General features: G+C 43.6%; 1 protein-coding gene across 1 annotated transcript; it reads right to left on the bottom strand.

Annotated features, from left to right (window-relative positions):
- Nucleotides 1–15,949: 15,949 nt before the first annotated feature.
- On the bottom strand, nucleotides 15,950–20,642 carry LOC119269790 (amino acid permease 1-like). Its single transcript, XM_037551712.1, has 5 exons — nucleotides 20,521–20,642; nucleotides 17,711–17,944; nucleotides 17,532–17,625; nucleotides 17,053–17,416; nucleotides 15,950–16,949 (listed from the first exon to the last, which is right to left on the bottom strand). Exons 1-5 carry the CDS (start codon nucleotides 20,582–20,584, stop codon nucleotides 16,296–16,298), a joined length of 1,410 nt encoding a protein of 469 aa, XP_037407609.1. The 5' UTR covers nucleotides 20,585–20,642; the 3' UTR covers nucleotides 15,950–16,295.
- Nucleotides 20,643–21,006: the final 364 nt, after the last annotated feature.

The following is a 21,006-nucleotide window of genomic DNA, read 5'->3' as shown; positions in this document are numbered from 1 at the left end:
CCCTCCGGCGGAGCTCCAGAACAGGCCCCAAGATGGGATCTCGTGGATACAGAAAGTTGCGGTGGTGGAATTAGGGCCTGTTCTGGAGCTCCTCTTTTGTGTCTTGACGTAGGGTCCAAGTCTCATGGGTCTTGTTCGTTGAGAAAATCATGTTCCCGAAGGTTTCATTCCGTTTGGACTCCGTTTGATATTCCTTTTCTTCGAAACCCTAAAACAAGCAAAAAAACAACAATTCTGGGCTGGGCCTCCGGTTAATAGGTTAGTCCCAAAAATAATATAAAAGTGGATAATAAAGCCCAATAATGTCCAAAACAGTAGATAATATAGCATGGAGCAATAAAAAATTATAGATACATTGGAGACGTATCATATACCTTTTGATCGAACTCTTTACCATTGGAGTCAGGATCCAGATGACTTTTGGTTGGCATTGGCATCGTATAACCTTTGCAGTCTTGCATTCCAAACTTCTTCAGGCAATCTTTGAGGTATTTCTCTTGAGATATGAAGATGTCGTTGTGTTGCTGCCGTATTTGAAGACCAAGGAAGAACTTCAGCTCACCCATCATGGGCATCTGATATTGCTCTTGCATCATGTGTCCAAACTCATCACTATATTTCTGATTAGTGCAGCCGAAGATAATGCCATCCACATATATTTGGCACACAAACAGTTCAGCATCATATGTCTTCGTGAAGAGTGTGGGATCCAGGGAACCAGGTTTGAAGCCTTTGCTCTTCAGGAAGTCTTTGAGTGTGTCATACCCAGCATGAGGGGCTTGTTTGAGGCCATACAGTGCCTTGTTGAGCTTGTAAACCATGTCAGGATGTTTTGGATCTTCAAAACCAGGCGGTTGTGCAACATACACTTCTTCTTCAATGTTGCCATTGAGAAAGGCACTCTTCACATCCATTTGATACAGAAGGATGTTATGATGATTTGCATAGGCTAGCAGTATGTGAATAGCTTCAAGCCTAGCCACAGGAGCAAATGTTTCATCGAAGTCAATTCCTTCAACTTAAGTGTATCCTTGAGCAACGAGACGAGCCATGTTTCTGACAACTTGACCATGCTCATCTTGCTTGTTGCGATATATCCATTTAGTGCCTATGATATTGTGTTTACGAGGATCAGGACGCTTGACCAGTTCCCATACATTTTTCAGCTCGAACTGTTGAAGCTCTTCTTGCATAGCTTGAATCCATTCAGGTTCCATGAAGGCTTCATCAACTTTCTTGGGTTCAGATATTGATACGAATGCAAAGTGCCCACAGAAATTTGCTAGCTGTGTTGCCCTTGAACGAGTGAGTGGACCAGGTGCATTGATGCTATCAATTATCTTCTCAATCTGTACTTCATTTGCAATACGAGGATGAACTGGACAAAGATTTTGCTCTTGCAGATCATTTTCATCGTTTGAAGGATTGTCTTCAGGCTGAGCATTGTCTTCAAGTTGATTAGGTGCAGAAATGATAAGTTCCTCTTCAGGCTGTACTTCAGATGGTATGATTTCTCTAGTTCCCATAAGCTTGATGGATTCACTGGGTGGAATTTCATCTAGCACATTTGGCAGGTGCTCTCTTTGTGAGCCGTCAGTCTCATCGAACCACGCATCCACAGTTTCAACCACTTTATAGTGAAAGAGGTTGAAGACTCTGTAGGAGTGCGAATCCTTTCCGTAACCAAGCATAAAACCTTCATGTGCTTTCAGTACAAATTTTGAAGCGTGATGTGGATCCTTGATCCAGCACCTAGCACCAAATACTCTGAAGTAACTGACATTTGGCTTCTTACCAGTGAGGAGTTCATAGGATGTTTTCTTCAGAAGCTTGTGAAGATAAACACGGTTGATGACATGGCATGTAGTATCAATAGCTTCAGGCCAAAACTTTCTTGGTGTCTTGTATTCATTGAGCATCATCCGAGCCATCTCAATGGGTGTTCTGTTCTTGCATTCCACGATGCCATTCTGCTGCAGCGTGTACGGAGCTGAGAACTCATGAGTGATGCCCAATGTATCAAGATAAGTGTCGAGGCCGGTGTTCTTGAATTTTGTGCCATTGTCACTTCTGATGTGCTTGATCTTGACGCCATAGTTGTTCATGGCTCGATTAGCGAAGCTTCTGAAGACATCCTGCACTTCAGTCTTGTAGAAGATTATATGTACCCATGTATATCTTGAATAATCATCAACAATGACGAAGCCATAGAGACAAGCAGTAGTAGTAAGGGTAGAGTAGTGAGTAGGGCCGAAGAGGTCCATGTGTAGCAGTTCGAAGGGTTGAGTCATTGTCATGATTGTCTTCGAGGGATGCTTGGCCCTCGTCATCTTTCCAGCTTCGCAGGCACCGCATAAGTGATCCATCTTGAACTTGACGCCCTCGATGCCTATGACGTGCTTCTTCTTTGCAAGAGTATGCAAGTTCCTCATGCCAGCATGCCCTAGCCTCCGATGCCAGAGCCAGCACTCTGAAGCTTTTGCTAGAAGACATACGGCAAGTTGTGGTCCTGCTAAGAAATCCACCATGTACAAATCACCTTTCCGATACCCTTCAAAGACTAGAGACTTGTCAGATTCCATTAGAACAAGGCAACGATATTTTCCAAATATCACAATCATGTTCAAATCGCAAAGCATTGAGACAGACATTAAGTTGGAACCAAGGGATTCAACAAGTATCACTTTATCCATGTGCTGATCCTTTGAGATTGCAACTCTACGTAGACCCAATACCTTGCTTTTACTAGTATCAGCAAATGTGATGTGACTTTTGTCAGATGGACGTAAGGTTGAGTCCATGAGAAGACTGTGTTCGCCAGTCATGTGATTAGTACATCCACTATCAATAATCCATTCTGAAGCAGCTTGTGTCATACCCTACAGTGCAGTTAGGGGGATAGGCTTCACGAAGAGCATTGTGAAGCATAAATATTTGACGAGCAAGTGGATTATGAAAGCTTAGATCGACGTTAGGACTGATAGGACAAATAGAAAGCGACTCAGGAACAAAATACATAATAAGACTATTTGGGCATTTGATCTTGCGCCCTACAAGATGTTTTAGGTCCCCAACAATAGCTTCAGACGCATTTGATTTTCGGCTGGAGACCTTTCCCTGCAAAAGAGAGTTAAGCTTTCTTAGCCACCCACATCTTCAGGGGTGGCTTCGACGCAATGAGTCTAAGTGCAGCATCTGAGAACTTTGGCTTTGAAGCCCTGGCAAATAGTTTTGCAGGAGGTGAATAATACTCATAGGAATAGGCAGAGTAGTTCTTGGTCTTATGAACATGGCGGTTTGATGAAACACGCTCATATTCATAGGCCTGGGTATGATTTCCCTGCAAAACATTTGTGTTAGTGCGACTCAGGTGAGTCCTCTGTCTGTATGAAGCCTTTGGACCATATGAAGCCTGTGGTCTGGGGTTTGTCTTCTTCCCTTGTGGTGTCATGACGACATTTATAGGAAGATTCTCCAGACACCTTTTGGGCACCCAGACTTTCTTCATAGGTGGTCCATTCCCGCAGTTAGTACCAATATACCTGGCAAACACTTCACCATTCTGATTCTTAAACAGTTTATAGTTTGCATCAAAGGATTCATTAATGACAATAGGATTAGCACAAGTGAAGCCAGATAGGGTGGATGGATCCACTGAAGGTTCCTTTGCAACAACCCATGTGGTTTTGGGGTACTGCTCAGGCTTCCAGTAAGAGCCATCAGCATTCATTTTCCTTTCGAACCCAACACCCTCTTTCCTAGGGTTTCGGTTCAGAATCTGCCTTTTGAGGACATCACATAGTGTCTGATGCCCTTTGAGACTTTTGTACATCCCTGTTTCAAGAAATGTCTTCAACCTAGCATTTTCATCAGCAATAACAGTAGCATCCTCAGCAGAGGGGTTAGTTACCACATCAACAGTTGAAGATATTGCAACAGTAGCAGCAGTAGAACATTCAGTAACACGAGTAGCGTTATCAAGCTCAAGGCATTTAAGACATGGTGGTTCAAATCCTTCCTGAGCGGAATGATACGTCTCCAACGTATCTATAATTTTTGATTGCTCCATGCTATATTATCTACTGTTTTGGACATTATTGGGCTTTATTATCCACTTTTATGTTATTTTTGGGACTAACCTATTAACCGGAGGCCCAGCCCAGAATTGCTGTTTTTTGCCTGTTTTAGGGTTTCAAAGAAAAGGAATATCAAATGGAGTCCAAACGGAATGAAACCTTCGGGAACGTGATTTTCTCAATGAACAAGACCTGGGAGACTTGGACCCTACGTCAAGAAAGAAAAGAGGAGGCCACGAGGTAGGGGGCGCGCCTGCCTACCCCAAGCGCGCCCTCCACCCTCGTGGGCCCCCTGTTGCTCCACCGATGTACTCCTTCCTCCTATATATACCTACGTACCCCCAAACGATCAGATACGGAGCCAAAAACCTAATTCCACCGCTGCAACTTTCTGTATCCACAAGATCCCATCTTGGGGCCTGTTTCGGAGCTCCGCTGGAGGGGGCATCGATCACGGAGGGCTTCTACATCAACACCATAGCCCCTCCGATGAAGTGTGAGTAGTTTACCTCAGACCTACGGGTCCATAGTTAGTAGCTAGATGGCTTCTTCTCTCTTTTTGGATCTCAATACAATGTTCTCCCCCTCTCTTGTGGAGAACTATTCGATGTAATCTTCTTTTTGCGGTGTGTTTGTTGAGACCGATGAATTGTGGGTTTATGATCAAGTCTATCTATGAATAATATTTGAATCTTCTCTGAATTATTTTATGTATGATTGGTTACCTTTGCAAGTCTCTTCAAATTATCAGTTTGGTTTGGCCTACTAGATTGATCTTTCTTGCAATGGGAGAAGTGCTTAGCTTTGGGTTCAATCTTGTGGTGTCCTTTCCCAGTGACAGTAGGGGCAGCAAGGCACGTATTGTATTATTGCCATCGAGGATAACAAGATGGGGTTTTCTTCATATTGCATGAGTCTATCCCTCTACATCATGTCATCTTGCTTAAGGCATTACTCTATTTTTAACTTAATACTCTAGATGCATGCTGGATAGCGGTCGACGAGTGGAGTAATAGTAGTAGATGCAGGCCAGAGTCGGTCTACTTGTTTCGGACGTGATGCCTATATAAATGATCATACCTAGATATTCTCATAACTATGCTCAATTCTGTCAATTGCTCAACAGTAATTTGTTCACCCACCGTACAATACTTATGCTCTCGAGAGAAGCCACTAGTGAAACCTATGGCCCCCGGGTCTATCTTTATCATATTGATCTCCTACTACTTAGTTATTCCTTTACTATTTACTTTGCCTTTATTTTACTTTGCATCTTTATCATAAAAATACCAAAAATATTATCTTATCATATCTATCAGATCTCACTCTCATAAGTGGCCTTATAGGGATTGACAACCCCTATTTGCGTTGGTTGCGAGGATTTATTTGTTTTGTGCAGGTACGAGGGACTCGCACGTAGCCTCCTACTGGATTGATACCTTGGTTCTCAAAAACGGAGGGAAATACTTACGCTACTTCGTTGCATCATCCCTTCCTCTTTGGGGAAAACCAACACAGTGCTCAAGAGGTAGCAAGAAGGATTTCTGGCGCTGTTGCCGGGGAGGTCTACGCAAAAGTCAACATACCAAGTACCCATCACATACCCTTATCTCCTGTATTACATTATTTGCCATTTGCCTCTCGTTTTCCTCTCTCCCCCCCCCCCACTTCACCCTTACCGTTTTATTCACCCTCTCTCTCTCTCTATCCTCCCTCTCTTTCCGCTTGCCTTTCTTTCACCATGTCTGAATCAAAAAGGGTTGGGGGTTCTCTCTAGAGTTTTAGTACTTTGGACAACCCCTCTATCCTCGCTAAGCTTATAAATAAGGATACTATGGAAAAACCTACCGGATTATCAATGAGAGTCTTAATAATTTTGATGAAGATGATTCTGGATTTATTTTGTTATTTACTTGATGAATCTTTGAAAGATGCTTGGTATAGACTATTAAGGATCAGGGCCAGCTATGTTCCTCAATATCAAATTGAAGTTTACTTAAAAAGCTTTTATATTGCCCTTCCTTCTTCTTTTAAGCATGTATTAGATTCTATATTTGAAGAAGGTTTTCTTGAAGGGGATGTCGTAGACACTTATGGAAAAATGAAAACTATATTTGGGCACCCCATGAATGAGAAAGTTGAATCTACATCTCTTTTGCTCTCTTACCAAAATGAATCTATTAAAGAGATAAAGACTAGCCTAGATACAAATTTCCATAACATACTTAATCTTTCTTCTACCATTAATAGCCATGTGCTTTATCAAAATAGAAGGATTAATTCTATAGATAGCAAGTTTGCTCTTTTCTTTCCTAATACCAAAGATGGCAATACCTAGATCTATTCTTGCTTGTTATGCCTAGCTAGGGGCGTTAAACGATAGCGCTTGTTGGGAGGCAACCCAATTTTATTTTTATTCCTTGATTTTTGCTCCTGTTTAGTAATAAATAATTTATTTATCTTATGTTTTGGTTGTGTTTTTTGTGTTTAATTAGTGTTTGTGCCAAGTAGAACCGTTGGGAAGACTTGGGGAAAGTCTTGTTGAACTTGCTGTAAAAAACAGAAACTTTAGCCCTCACGAGAACTGCTGTCATTTTTCTTTGGAAAGTGATATTTAGTTAATTATTTTTGCCGATGATTAATAGATAAATTCCTCACGTCTAGAAATTTATTTTAGAATTTTTGGGGCTCCATATCTTGCGCTAGCTACATATTACTACAGACTGTTCTGTTTTTGACAGATTCTATTTTTCGTGTGTTGTTTGCTTATTTAGATGAATCTATGGCTAGTAAAATAGTTTATAAACCATAAAGAAGTTGGAATACAGTAGGTATAACACCAATATAAATAAAAAATGAGTTCATTACAGTACCTTGAAGTGGTATTTTATTTTCTTTCGCTAACAGAGCTCACGAGATTTTCTACTTTAAGTTTTGTGTTGTGAAGTTTTGAAGTTTTGGGTAAAGATTTGATGGATTATGGAACAAGGAGTGGCAAGAGCCTAAGCTTGGGGATACCCATGGAACCCCCAAGATAATCTAAGGACACCTAAAAGCCAAAGCTTTGGGATGCCCCGGAAGGCATCCCCTCTTTCGTCTACTTCCATCGGTAACTTTACTTGGAGCTATATTTTTATTCGCCACATGATATGTGTTTTGCTTTAAGCGTCTTGTATTATTTGAGCCTTTGCTTGTTAGTTTACCACAATCATCCTTGCTGTACACACCTTTTGAGAGATCCATACATGATTTAGAATTTGTTAGAATACTCTATGTGCTTCGCTTATATCTTTTGAGTTATATAATTTTGTTGTAGTACTTCACTTATATCTTTTAGAGCACAGTGGTGGATTTGTTTATAGAAACTATTGATCTCTCATGATTCACTTAGATTATTTTGAGAGTCTTAATAGCATTGTAATTTGCTTAAAATCTTAATATGCTTGGTATACAAGATTAATATTAAAACTTTCTTATGAGTGTGTTGAATACTATGATAACTTTGATACTTGATAATTGTTTTGAGATATAAAGATGGTGATATTAAAGTTGTGCTAGTTGAGTAGTTGTGAATTTGAGAAATACTTGTGTTGAAGTTTGTGATTCCGGTAGCATGCACGTATGGTGAACCGTTATGTGATGAAGTCGGAGCATGATTTATTTTTTGATTGCCTTCCTTATGAGTGGCGGTCGGGGACGAGCGATGGTCTTTTCCTACCAATCTATCCCCCTAGGAGCATGCGCGTAATACTTTGCTTTGATAACTTGTAGATTTGTGCAATAAGTATATGAGTTCTTTATGACTAATGTTGAGTCCATGGATTATACGCACTCTCACCCTTCCACCCTTGCTAAGCTCTCTAATACCGCGCACCTTTCGCCGGTATCATACACCCACCATATACCTTCCTCAAAACAGCCACCATACCTACCTATAATGGCATTTCCATAGCCATTCCGAGATATATTGCCATGCAACTTTCCACCGTACCGTTTATTATGACACACTCTATCATTGTCATATTGCTTAGCATGACCATGTAGTTGACATCGTATTTGTGGCAAAGTCATCATTCATAATTCTTTCATACGTGTCACTCATGTGTCATTGCATATCCCGGTACACCGCCGGAGGCATTCATATAGAGTCATATTTTGTTCTAAGTATCGAGTTGTAATTGTTGAGTTGTAAGAAAAATAAAAGTGTGATGATCATCATTATTAGAGCATTGTCCCAGTGAGGAAAGGATGATGGAGACTATGATTCCCCCACAAGTCGGGATGGGACTCCGGACGGAAAATAAATAAAAGAGGCCAAAGAAGCCAAAATAAAAAAAAGAGAAAAGAAGCCATAAAAAAGAGAAAATGCCCAAATAAAAAATGAGAGAAAAAGAGAGAAGGGACAATGTTACTATCCTTTTACCACACTTGTGCTTCAAAGTAGCACCATGATCTTCATAGTAGAGAGTCTCTCATGTTATCACTTTCATATACTAGTGGGAATCTTTCATTATAGAACTTGGCTTGTATATTCCAATGATGGGCTTCCTCAAATTGCCCTAGGTCTTCATGAGCAAGCAAGTTGGATGCACACCCACTTATTTTCTTTTTGAGCTTTCATATACTTATAGTTCTAGTGCATCTGTTGCATGGCAATACCTACTCACTCACATTGATATCTATAGATGGGCATCTCCATAGCCCGTTGATACGCCTAGTTGATGCGAGACTATCTTCTCCCTTTTTGTCTTCTCCACAACCACCACTCTATTCCACCTATAGTGCTATATCCATGGCTCACGCTCATGTATTGCGTGAAGATTGAAAAAGTTTTGAGAATGTCAAAAGTATGAAACAATTGCTTGGCTTGTCATCGGGGTTGTGCATGATTTAAATATTTTGTGTGGTGAATATAGAGCATAGCCAGACTATATGATTTTGTAGGGATAACTTTCTTTAGCCATGTTATTTTGAGAAGACATAATTGCTTTGTTAGTATGCTTGAAGTATTATTATTTTTATGTCAATATGAACTTTTGTCTTGAATCTTTCGGATCTGAATATTCATACCACAATTAAGAAGAATTACATTAAAATTATGCCAAGTAGCACTCCGCATCAAAAATTCTGTTTTTATCATTTACCTACTCGAGGACGGGCAGGAATTAAGCTTGGGGATGCTTGATACGTCTCCAACGTATCTATAATTTTTGATTGCTCCATGCTATATTATCTACTGTTTTGGACATTATTGGGCTTTATTATCCACTTTTATGTTATTTTTGGGACTAACCTATTAACCGGAGGCCCAGCCCAGAATTGCTGTTTTTTGCCTGTTTTAGGGTTTCAAAGAAAAGGAATATCAAACGGAGTCCAAACGGAATGAAACCTTCGGGAACGTGATTTTCTCAACGAACAAGACTCGGGAGACTTGGACCCTACGTCAAGAAAGAAAAGAGGAGGCCATGAGGTAGGTGGCGCCTGCCTACCCCAAGCGCGCCCTCCACCTTCGTGGGCCCCCTGTTGCTCCACCGACGTACTCCTTCCTCCTATATATACCTACGCACCCCCAAACGATCAGATACGGAGCCAAAAACCTAATTCCACCGCCGCAACTTTCTGTATCCACGAGATCCCACCTTGGGGCATGTTCCGGAGCTCCGCTGGAGGGGGCATCGATCACGGAGGGCACACCATAGCCCCTCCGATGAAGTGTGAGTAGTTTACCTCTGACCTACGGGTCCATAGTTAGTAGCTAGATGGATTCTTCTCTCTTTTTGGATCTCAATACAATGTTCTCCCCCTCTTTTGTGGAGAACTATTCGATGTAATCTTCTTTTTGCGGTGTGTTTGTTGAGACCGATGAATTGTGGGTTTATGATCAAGTCTATCTATGAATAATATTTGAATCTTCTCTGAATTCTTTTATGTATGATTGGTTATCTTTGCAAGTCTCTTCGAATTATCAGTTTGGTTTGGCCTACTAGATTGATCTTTCTTGCAATGGGAGAAGTGCTTAGCTTTGGGTTCAATCTTGCGGTGTCCTTTCCCAGTGACAGTAGGGGAAGCAAGGCACGTATTGTATTGTTGCCACGGAGGATAACAAGATGGGGTTTTCTTCATATTGCATGAGTCTATCCCTCTACATCATGTCATCTTGCTTAAGGCATTACTCTGTTTTTAACTTAACACTCTAGATGCATGCTGGATAGCGGTCGATGAGTGGAGTAATAATAGTAGATGCAGGCAAGAGTCGGTCTACTTGTTTCGGACGTGATGCCTATATACATGATCATACCTAGATATTCTCATAACTATGCTCAATTCTGTCAATTGCTCAACAGTAATTTGTTCACCCACCGTAGAATACTTATGCTCTCGAGAGAAGCCACTAGTGAAACCTATGGCCCCCGGGTCTATCTTTATCATATTGATCTCCTACTACTTAGTTATTTTCTTTACTATGCACTTTGCCTTTATTTTACTTTGCATCTTTATCATAAAAATACCAAAAATATTATCTTATCATATCTATCATATCTCACTCTCGTAAGTGGCCTTATAGGGATTGACAACCCCTATTTGCGTTGGTTGCGAGGATTTATTTGTTTTGTGCAGGTACGAGGGACTCGCGCGTAGCCTCCTACTGGATTGATACCTCGGTTCTCAAAAACTGAGGGAAATACTTACGCTACTTTGCTGCATCATCCCTTCCTCTTCGGGGAAAACCAATGCAGTGCTCAAGAGGTAGCACGAAACTGATCTGTTCAGCGTGAAGTGACTCATTTTCCTTTTGAAGATTTTCATGAACCGCTCTCAATTTCTCATGTTCTTGCTTGCTTTGAAGATAATCATAGGAAAGCTTTTCATGAGTTGTTGAGAGCGTTTCATGACGACTTTCAAGTTCCTCATACTTACCATGAAGATTTTTTATGTCTTCAATTAAGGACTGAGATCGAGTCATTTCAGTATCCAACAGGTCATCGCTTTTGTCTAACAGTTTTTGAATATGTTCCATAGCTTTTTGTTGTTCAGTTGCAATTTTAGCAAGTGTTTTGTAGCTGGGTTTGGAACCACAATCAGAGTCATCTTCACTGGATGTTTGATAATGAGTATTGCGTGAGTTTACCTTGGCACCTCGTGCCATGAAGCAATAGGTGGGAGCAGAGTCGTCCTTGTCATTAGCATCGGCGTCGGTGATGAAGTCATTGTCTTCAGTGTTGAAGATGGGCTTGGCAACGTAGGTTGTAGCCAGACTTGCAACGCCAGAGTCGGACTCCTCCTCAGACTCCACCTCCACCTCCTCAGAAGCAGACTCCTCCTCTGAATCCATTTCCTTGCCAACAAACGCACGAGCCTTGCCAGATGAGCTCTTCTTGTGTGAAGAAGACTTTGAGGAAGATTTGGAAGAAGACTTTGAGTATTTCTTCTTCTTCTTGTCATCAGAATCATATTCCTTGCTCTTCTTCTTGTTGTTGTTCTCATTGTCCCACTACGGACACTCAGAGATGTAGTGACCAGGTTTCTTGCACTTTTTGAAGTCTTTCTTCTTGGTGAATTTCTGGAACTTCTTCACAAGCATAGCAAGCTCCTTTCCAATGTCTTCAGGATCATCAGAACTGCAGTCAGATTCTTCTTCAGATGGGGAAACAGCCTTTCCTTCAAGGCGCGAGTTCGGCCATAGTTGGGACCGTAGATATCTCTTTTCTCAGAAAGCTGAAACTCATGTGTGTTGAGCCTTTCAAGTATGTCAGACGGATCGAGTGTCTTGAAGTCAAGGCGTTCTTGAGTCATCAGGGCTAGGGTGTCAAACGAGCTGTCAAGTGTTCTGAGGAGTGTCTTGACGATTTCATGCTTGGTAATCTCAGTAGCAACGAGAGCTTGAAGCTCATTTGTGATGTCAGTGAGGCGATCAAACGTGAGCTGGACATTCTCATTGCCGTTTCTCTTGAAGCGGTTGAAGAGGTTGCGAAGGACACTGATCCTTTGATCTCTCTGGGTTGAGATGCCTTCGTTGACCTTGGAGAGCCAGTCCCAGACTAGCTTCGATGTTTCCAGAGCACTCATACGGCCATACTGCCCTTTGGTCAGATGACCACAGATGATGTTCTTGGCAGTGGAATCCAGTTGAACAAACTTCTTGACATCAGCAGCGGTGACACCTTCACTAGCCTTGGGAATGCCATTCTTGACGACATACCAGAGGTCAACATCAATGGCTTCAAGATGCATGCGCATCTTATTCTTCCAGTAGGGATATTCAGTTCCATCAAAGATGGGGCACGCAGCGGAGACTTTGATTATCCCTGCAGTCGACATAGCTAAAACTCCAGATGGTTAAACCGAATCACACAGAACAAGGGAATACCTTGCTCTAATACCAATTGAAAGTGCTAGTTATCGACTAGAGGGGGGTGAATAGGCGATTTTTATGAAAGTCTTCAAAACATGGGAGTTTCGAAGACAAACGATAGAAATGAACCTATAACCATGCAACGGAAGGTAGACTACACTAGACAAGCCATAGTCAAGTATTCAATGAAGTGAGAGCACGAAGACTAATAGCAGCTAGGCAGTATGGATCGGGATGGAAGATAGTATGAAACCAATCAGAAAAACAATCACACAGTAAAGACAAATGGACAATGCAAACAGGCAATGACTTCACAAGGACCAACTGTAAATAAAGAGATGGGAAGGATAGAACCAGTTGCTTGTTGAAGACAATGATTTGTTGCACCAGTTCCAGTTGTTGTGACAACTGTACGTCTGGTTAGGGAGGCTGAGATTTAACTCAGAAGACCGTGTTTTCACCTTATTCCCCTTGAGCTAAGGACACCCAGTCCTCGCTCAATCACTCTGATAAGTCTTCAAGGTAGACTTCCAAACCTTCACACACTTCGTTCACTAGCGATCCACAATGACTATTGGATGCTCAGAACGCGACTCCTAACCGGCTGGAGGATTCACAGTCCTCAAGTGTAACAAGTCTTCAGATCACACGGACACGAAGACTTCAGTGATGCCTAACACTCTTTGGCTCTGGGTGTTTAGGGCTTTGTCCTCGCAAGGATTTCTCTCTCAAAGGCTTCGAGGTGGGTTGCTCTCAAACGACAAAAGCCGTGCACTAACTCTGAGCAGCCACCATTTTATGGTGTGGGGTGGGCTATTTATAGCCACTAGGCAACCCGACCTGATTTGTCCAAAATGACCCCGAGTCACTAAGGAACTGACACGTGTTCCAACGGTCAGATTTCAAACACACACGGCAACTTTACTTGGGCTACAAGTAAAGCTGACTTATCCAGCTCTGGATAAGTTTTGCTCTCATTGTCTTTGCTCGAAGACATAGGATTTTGGTTAAGTATCACTTCAGTCACTCTGACTTTGTTCACTGGGACCCCACTTAACAGTACGGTGGTTCCTATGACTCAACAAAGAAGAAAAGGAAACAACGAAACAATTAAGTCTTCGCGCTCCATAGTCTTCACGCGATGTCTTCTCTTGTCATAGTCTTCAATGTGAATATCTTCACATACCACCTTTGTCTTCAATGTCTTCATACATTTTTAGGGGTCATCTCCGGTAGGTAAACCGAATCAATGAGGGACTACTACCTGTGTTATCCTGCAATTCTCACAAACACATTAGTCCCTCAACCAGGTTTGTCGTCAATACTCCAAAACCAACTAGGGGTGGCACTAGATGCACTTACAATAAATAAAAATGATTTTTATTGAAAATGGGGACTCTATTTATTTGTGAAATACAAAGGGATAAAAATGATGTTTTTGGTGGACATAAGCCATACAAGAGATTGAGAGGCAAAGCTGTCTTTTATAAATCATGTGATTCGAAGTTTGATTCTGCCGTTTGTGGATGACACTTGCTAGGTGAAACTGTCCTTTCTTAATCTATCTTTGGGCGTGGTCATTTTTTTTCAATCGAGCAAACCCCATTCCGTTCAATTGCTCAAATGGAAATACATTGTTCACAGGCTTTCCACAATAGTGTATCACTACAGTACAGTAAAAGGACACTAATAGCCATAGAGAAAGGATACTTAAGGGAAACATATTGGGGCGCTAACAGAAAACCTACCGCATGAGAGCGACCTCGATACCTCTTGCTACAGGACTAAAACATGTTACCACCGAACGAGTTAAGATATGCTAACAACTAGCATAAAGGACCCCTTAAGTTCGGGAAAACATAAAATGCAACATCGAACATAACCGTTGCAATAGCAAAACAATATATCTCCCTAGCAACAACTACACGCAGACAAGTATCAACCAAGGCGCAACACACCAACATCGGCAATACTAGATCCCATCATCCTTGATAGACACGAAGTCTCGCTCATCAGCTGGCAAACGCCACCCTAAAGAATTTTCCTATATCCTTCCTTCAGCAGACCTGGCCAATATAATAGAAACGAACAAACATTGAAGATAACCTTAGCAGGAGACCACACAATATGATTCTCATCTTTGGCAGACGCGTGTAGCGATTGGGTTATCTTTGTTTTCATTCTTCTCTAAGTCAGACATGCTCTTTATCTTGCATTTAAGTGCTATATATATTGGCGCTTGTACATGTTCCTCCATACTCTATGTTTTTTTCCTGGTTTCGTTTTCAGCAATGAAAATGGGGCGAGGTCGGTGCTTTCTTCAACTATAAAAAACTATCCATTCTTATGTTGAATTTCCCAACTGTACCAACAATGCCCCTCGTTATTCCTGTCCAGCTCCAGACAATCTGCCGCAGCGAAGATCCCAATCACAAGCGTTAAAAATATCCCAACCACACCGTGGTTCCCCACATGCAAGATCCCAACATCAACAAATGATCATTTACATACCATCCGAGAGGATGATCCATTCCTTCATCCTTGATGAAACACAACAAAGAGCTCACCCAACAACTTGCTTCTTCGAGACCATGTTCATGTATTAAACCTAACAACGAAAGCAAAACGGGGAGAGCAAACTTTTTATAATTCTACTCATGAATGGCCATGCGCCAGGCCGACCAAATCATCCAAAGTCTTGTGAACACCTGCTTTCAAATAATCAATGCTCCAAAAAATGAATGTTTCTCAAAACTTTTTTTGTCTAGAGGTCCTAAGATGTCATATCGCCATGTAATTTTGCACACCTCAGATATTTGGTTCCAAAAAATTACATTATTTGCTTTTTTATTGGTGTTACTCGACGGAAGCAAATGCGCACTGAAACACCATCATCAAAGCTCTACCATATTTAGTTTGGGCCATATTATGCTAGGAGTGCAAATACAAGAAATGTCAGTTTGGGCCATATTATGCTATTGGCCCCAACGCTGCGTCAATTTCTTGGGCCGAAGCCACCTAACTGAAATGAGCCCAAAACTAAAGGGAAAAAGGAGAGGAAAATCTCATGAAATCAGTCGAGAAAATGAATGTTTCTCAAAACTCATCCAAAGTGTTACAAGCGACTTTATGAACACCTGCTTTCAAATAATCAATGCTCCAAAAAATGACTGTTTCTCAAAACTTTTTTTGTCTAGAGGTCCTAAGATGTCATATCGCCATGTAATTTTGCACACCTCAGATATTTGGTTCCAAAAAATTACATTATTTGCTTTTTTATTGGTGTTACTCGACGGAAGCAAATGCGCACTGAAACACCATCATCAAAGCTCTACCATATTTAGTTTGGGCCGTATTATGCTAGGAGTGCAAATACAAGAAATGTCAGTTTGGGCCATATTATGCTATTGGCCCCAACGCTGCATCAATTTCTTGGGCCGAAGCTACCTAACTGAAATGAGCCCAAAACAAAAGGGAAAAAGGAGAGGAAAATCTCATGAAATCAGTCGAGAAAAATAATAATATGGCTTCGACCGGGTTCGAGCCGGAGACCTTCAGTGTGTTAGACTCACCACTAATGTGAGAATGCAACTCAGATATGCTACAAACATGAATGATCTTCTTATACGACAAAAAAAAAATTTGATCACACGACAAGCTGATTATTTCACACTTCCACCGACCCAAGTACCCAACCATAGCTGCGGTACCCGTCGATGGTATATACCCTACACAAATACGAGTACCTACCACGACAATAACACGAGCAAGTAATCCCAGCAACCAGCTATACCAAGTCGGCACACAAAGGAGAAAATGCATGCAGAAGCATCATCATAGGCAGCAGCCACCTCCATATAGATTGATCACAGCTGCGTCTTGAACATGGTGACGTGGCCGAGGCGCTGGACGATGTCGGCCACGGAGCCGACGGCGGCGAGCAGCGACACGACGAGCGCGCCGACGTTGAGCGCCTGGAGCGCCACCCACTTGCCGCTGCCGCGCGGCACCTTGGCCTGCGTGATGTACATGGTGACCGGGAAGTAGACGGTGAGCGGCCAGAAGGCGGCGGCACCGAGCAGGCCGAGGATGGCGTTGAAGAAGGGCAGCATGAGCGAGACCACGGTGGTGGCGGCCACGAACGCGGTGCGCAGCACCAGCTTGCACATGGTGAACCGCAGCGCGCCCCGGCCGCGGCCCGGCAGTCGCACAGCCAGCTCCCGGTGGAAGAAGGCCGCGTCCGGGTAGCGCGCCCGGAGGCTGCTCTCGTAGCACGCGAACACGGGCTGCACGTACACCTGGTAGGCACCGACGAGGTGGATCACCACGGCGACGTTGGCGAGGTCCACGAGCCAGAAGGGCTCGTCGAAGCCGGTGAGGACGTTCCCCGGCGCCGCGTTGCCGAAGGCCGCGTAGCCGATGCACCCCAGCGAGACGTAGAAGGCCGTGGTCACGCCGATGCCGTACAGGCTCGCCCTCTTCATCGTCACGTTCTCCGACGGCGGCGACTTCACCGTGTCCTGCAACACACCATCGAGTCAAGGCATTGCAAAAGCATCACCGCGATGATCTCTACTCGTGACGTAAAATGCAGTGTGCACGAGACTAGACTTGATTGATTACCTGGATCTCGATGAGGAGCATGGCGTAGGTGTAGGCGAATGCAATGTTGCCGAGGGCCTGCAGGAAGCTCCAGGTCCTGGTGGCCGCGGAGACGCCGCCGGGGCCGCCGATGTGGCTGCCGAAGATGGTGCCGTAGGCCTTGTGGTTAGACGCGAACTTGGCGGCGCTGAGGAAGAGCGCGACGAAGGAGTAGGTGAAGGACATGACGGCGGCGACGATGGAGACGAAGGTGACCTTCTCCAGGCTGGGCAGCTGCGAGAGGACGACCTCGACGACGCCGAACATGACCAGGTACATGGTCCCTTCCTGGCTGCAGTTCGCGCCGTGGCCCTTGTAATGCCGGCAGTTGCTGCGCACCACGGACCTGCACTCGCAACGCAAGGAACGTCCTTCAGTCAGTCCCATGACGACTAAATAGTGTAAAGTCTGATCAAAATATTTACAGATGTTCATCAGAAGCAAAAGAGGCTTTAAATTACATGATGCCCGTGGCGGCTGTGATGGTGTAGCCCACGACGGCACCGCAGAGAATCGTGTACTGCGTAATGCCGCACACCACCACTTCTCTAGGCCCTGCATGTGCATGATGAAGATTGCCAGGAGAATCACAGGCATTCATGGTGCCAAGGTAAGTTTAAGGATTATAATTTGTTGTTACCGAGGCAGGAGCGGACGGCGTCCATGTAGGTGTAGTTGCGCTTGCCGTGAACGGGGTCCGGCGAGCGGTAGCAGTCGGAGAGGAGGCAGGCGGTGAAGTAGGTGATGTAGGCGCAGCCGACGAGGGCGATGGGGCCGAGCACCCACCCCATCTGCGCCACGCTCCACGGCAGCGCCAGCACGCCGGACCCGATCACCGCCGTGATGGCGTGCGTCGTCGCCGTCCATACCGTCCCTGTCACATTTCATTCAGGTGGTCAGTCGGTCACTGTCTGACGTGAGGCATGCACAACTTTGCAGTCTCTGAACTTTTTAAGGTACTAGGAAAAGTAATATCATGATGAAATCTCTCAGTTAGATGCCAAAATATTGCAGTGCTGCTGAAATAAATTGCAACTTGCAAGAAGACCTCCAACCCTCTGGATGAGAAGAAATTACAATTTTCACAAGGATTTGCATCACGACAATCATTAGTGACGAATAAATACACTCAGCAAAGTGGATCCAATTAGTCTGATAGACTACTGGCCATGCGCTGGACACCATTAAGCAAAGCGTATCTACTAACCGAAGCTACAAACTACTGACAACTAGTCAACAAAAACACTGGATTCTAATCGACAGGTCCTAAAGCAGACGAATTCTCTATTGGGTTTGCTCTATGCACCCAGCAAAGTAGCAGCTATTATAAGCCTAAATCAACATCTCTTTGTGTTACACGTGATATTCTAACCCAATAACAGCAACTGTATAACAGCATGAGGAGACTCTTTTTTGCACAACCGTAAGCATCCACCTGGAGAAAGAACCTTTTCTGGAAGATCCAAAGCATGCCTGGTTGACGATGTGGATTGTGATGTGGTATCCATTATCCAACAGCACGACGCACGCAAGACTTGGACATAAGGTACTTGCCTTCTGATAATGAAAAACAAGATGTACTTTGTGGCGTATAAATAACTACATATAGATTCTGTACTTAACAGTGTAATGACCACTCAATGGTGCCTTCTAAATTATTCGTGAATATATGCTTGTGTGCATCTTAATGATGCAGAGGCCAGGGGTTTTCCTCCTTTTCGTTAAAAATCTATGACTAGACTCGCAGCTTACGCTCAAAATGAATACAGTTACTCCCTCCGTTCCTAAATATAAGTCTTTTTAAAGATTTCAATATGGACTACTCCCTCCGTCCACGAATAAGTGTACATCTAGTTTTTGTCTTAAGTCAAAGTTTTAAAACTTTGACCAATTTTCTAGAAAAAAAATAAAAGCATTTATGACACTAAATTAGTATCACTAGATCCGCTTTGAAATGTACTTTGACAATATACCAATTTGATGCCATATATGTTACTACTATATTCTATAAAGTTAGTCAAAATTTTAAAACTTTGACTTAGAACAAAAACTAGATGTACACTTATTCATGGACGGAGGGAGTAGATATGGACTTGTAGACATATTTTAGAGTATAGTTCCACTCATTTTGCTTCGTATGTAGCACATATTGGAATCGCTAAAAAGACTTGTATTTAGGAATGGAGGATGTACTATACTCTGATGCCACGAAAGCTCCGTATATATCAGTACTAGGAGGGTTCCTGACGAAGTGGAGAGAGCACACGTTGAAGGTTCCCAGTCATCCATAGCAAAGCCATTTTGGCCCACACTAAAAGAATCTCTATTAGACAACTAATGATTTGACAACGAATAGTGTTCTCCACTCTTTGCGGGATTCCGATACTAAAACAGTGGTACGACAGTTATTTGGAACAACTTTGCATGACATGATCTCACGCACCACTAAGTTTTTCTGTATAATTCTGGAGCACTATGGTGCTCATGCTGTATAAGAGTTGCAAGCCGAGGCCACTTACTTTGGGTAGTGCCTGCCAAGTCACTGGAATTTTGGATCTCGCAGCAAGTTCTTTTGCTCTAACGGATCGGGATAGGGCATTTTGGACCTAATTCCTGCATCAATACCCTGGCACCAACCCGGTTCCCATCATTTGGGGTGTTGTAAAAGGACTGGCGCAGAGGCGCCACACCATGGATGGCACATGGCTGTTTTTCAGTCAGAGCATGCAGGGTGTATGGATTTCATCCCGATGTCAGGGATGTCATCTGGATTGGAGTTGGACAAGTGATGTGTCAAGAGAAATGGGGAAGATATGGAAGTACTGAATTAGCTTGGCCGCATGCATGCAAACATCTTAAAGCGACAGCTCTGCCTGGATCTCGGGCTACGTTGCTGATCATAAGAAATGGGCAAAATTTTGAATTGCTCTGCTACAATATGTTCCTCTGTCAAAGCAGAGTACCCGAGTCCTACCCATTCAAGGATACTCCCTTCCTCTAATATATGCATACGTCTGATTCCAGCAAAAGAATGTGTGCTAATGTTCTACTAAGACACTAGTTTTAGGATATGAGATGATTTTTTTTTCTCCATGATTGTGAATTTGCGATGCTACCCGGCTAGGAGATTGCAGTGTGCCAGTCCTGATACAGAACGAGAAGTTTGCCGCTTCATAAGTATACCTAAAGACTCGGGAGGAAGTGGCAATTTGATCGCCAGCACCGCCCTCTAAAACCTATGTCTGCAACCGAGACATGAACTGTTCTACCGCTATCTACCTCGCTCCCTACTGTTCGGAGTACATCCGAATACGCGGACCGACGGCGGCGGAACCCAATTGGGTTTGCCAGTATTTGCGTCACGGCTCCGAGGGAAGGCATCAAGAGAAGGAACCAACGAAGTGAAACTGCGAACAACGGAGCTCTACAAGGGTGGGTCGTGTGTGCTACCTGTTCTTACGCGGCCGTCGTCGTCCACCTCCGGCGCGACCTCCGTCACCTTCTCCACGTCCATCTCTCTCCCTTTCCCTCTCCCCGCCTCTTCCTCCGCTCGGGCACCTCTGCCGGTCTCGCTCTCTCTCAAATTTTGATGGACTCTGTCGTAGCCGCGGGCGGCGGGTATATATAGGACCGCCGGGCCTTGCACCTGACCGGCCTTCCACTGTACATTCATTCTTTTAATGCGGCGGTCGGTCAATTACTCTGCCTCACGGAATCCCACGAATCCGGCCGTCCCATTCATCGTTTCCGGGAAAAATTTCCGCCGCGAGTCAAAGCAGATCATCTATGGTAAGTGGCAGCTGCAGCCGCTTGCCAGCTTCGCCAAGGAAACGAGTGAATGCCGAGCTAAATTTTCGGGCAAGACTGCTCTTCCGGCGGTGCCGTACGGTGTACCTGGACGCTGTTGGTGCGTGTTTGGACGACGACGGTGGAGCG

The sequence above is a fragment of the Triticum dicoccoides genome, chromosome 3A (assembly GCF_002162155.2).
Source record: "Triticum dicoccoides isolate Atlit2015 ecotype Zavitan chromosome 3A, WEW_v2.0, whole genome shotgun sequence".
Classification (NCBI taxonomy): domain Eukaryota; kingdom Viridiplantae; phylum Streptophyta; class Magnoliopsida; order Poales; family Poaceae; genus Triticum; species Triticum dicoccoides.
Note: the sequence above shows the minus strand (reverse complement) of the source record. Positions and strands in the feature narration are given on the sequence as shown.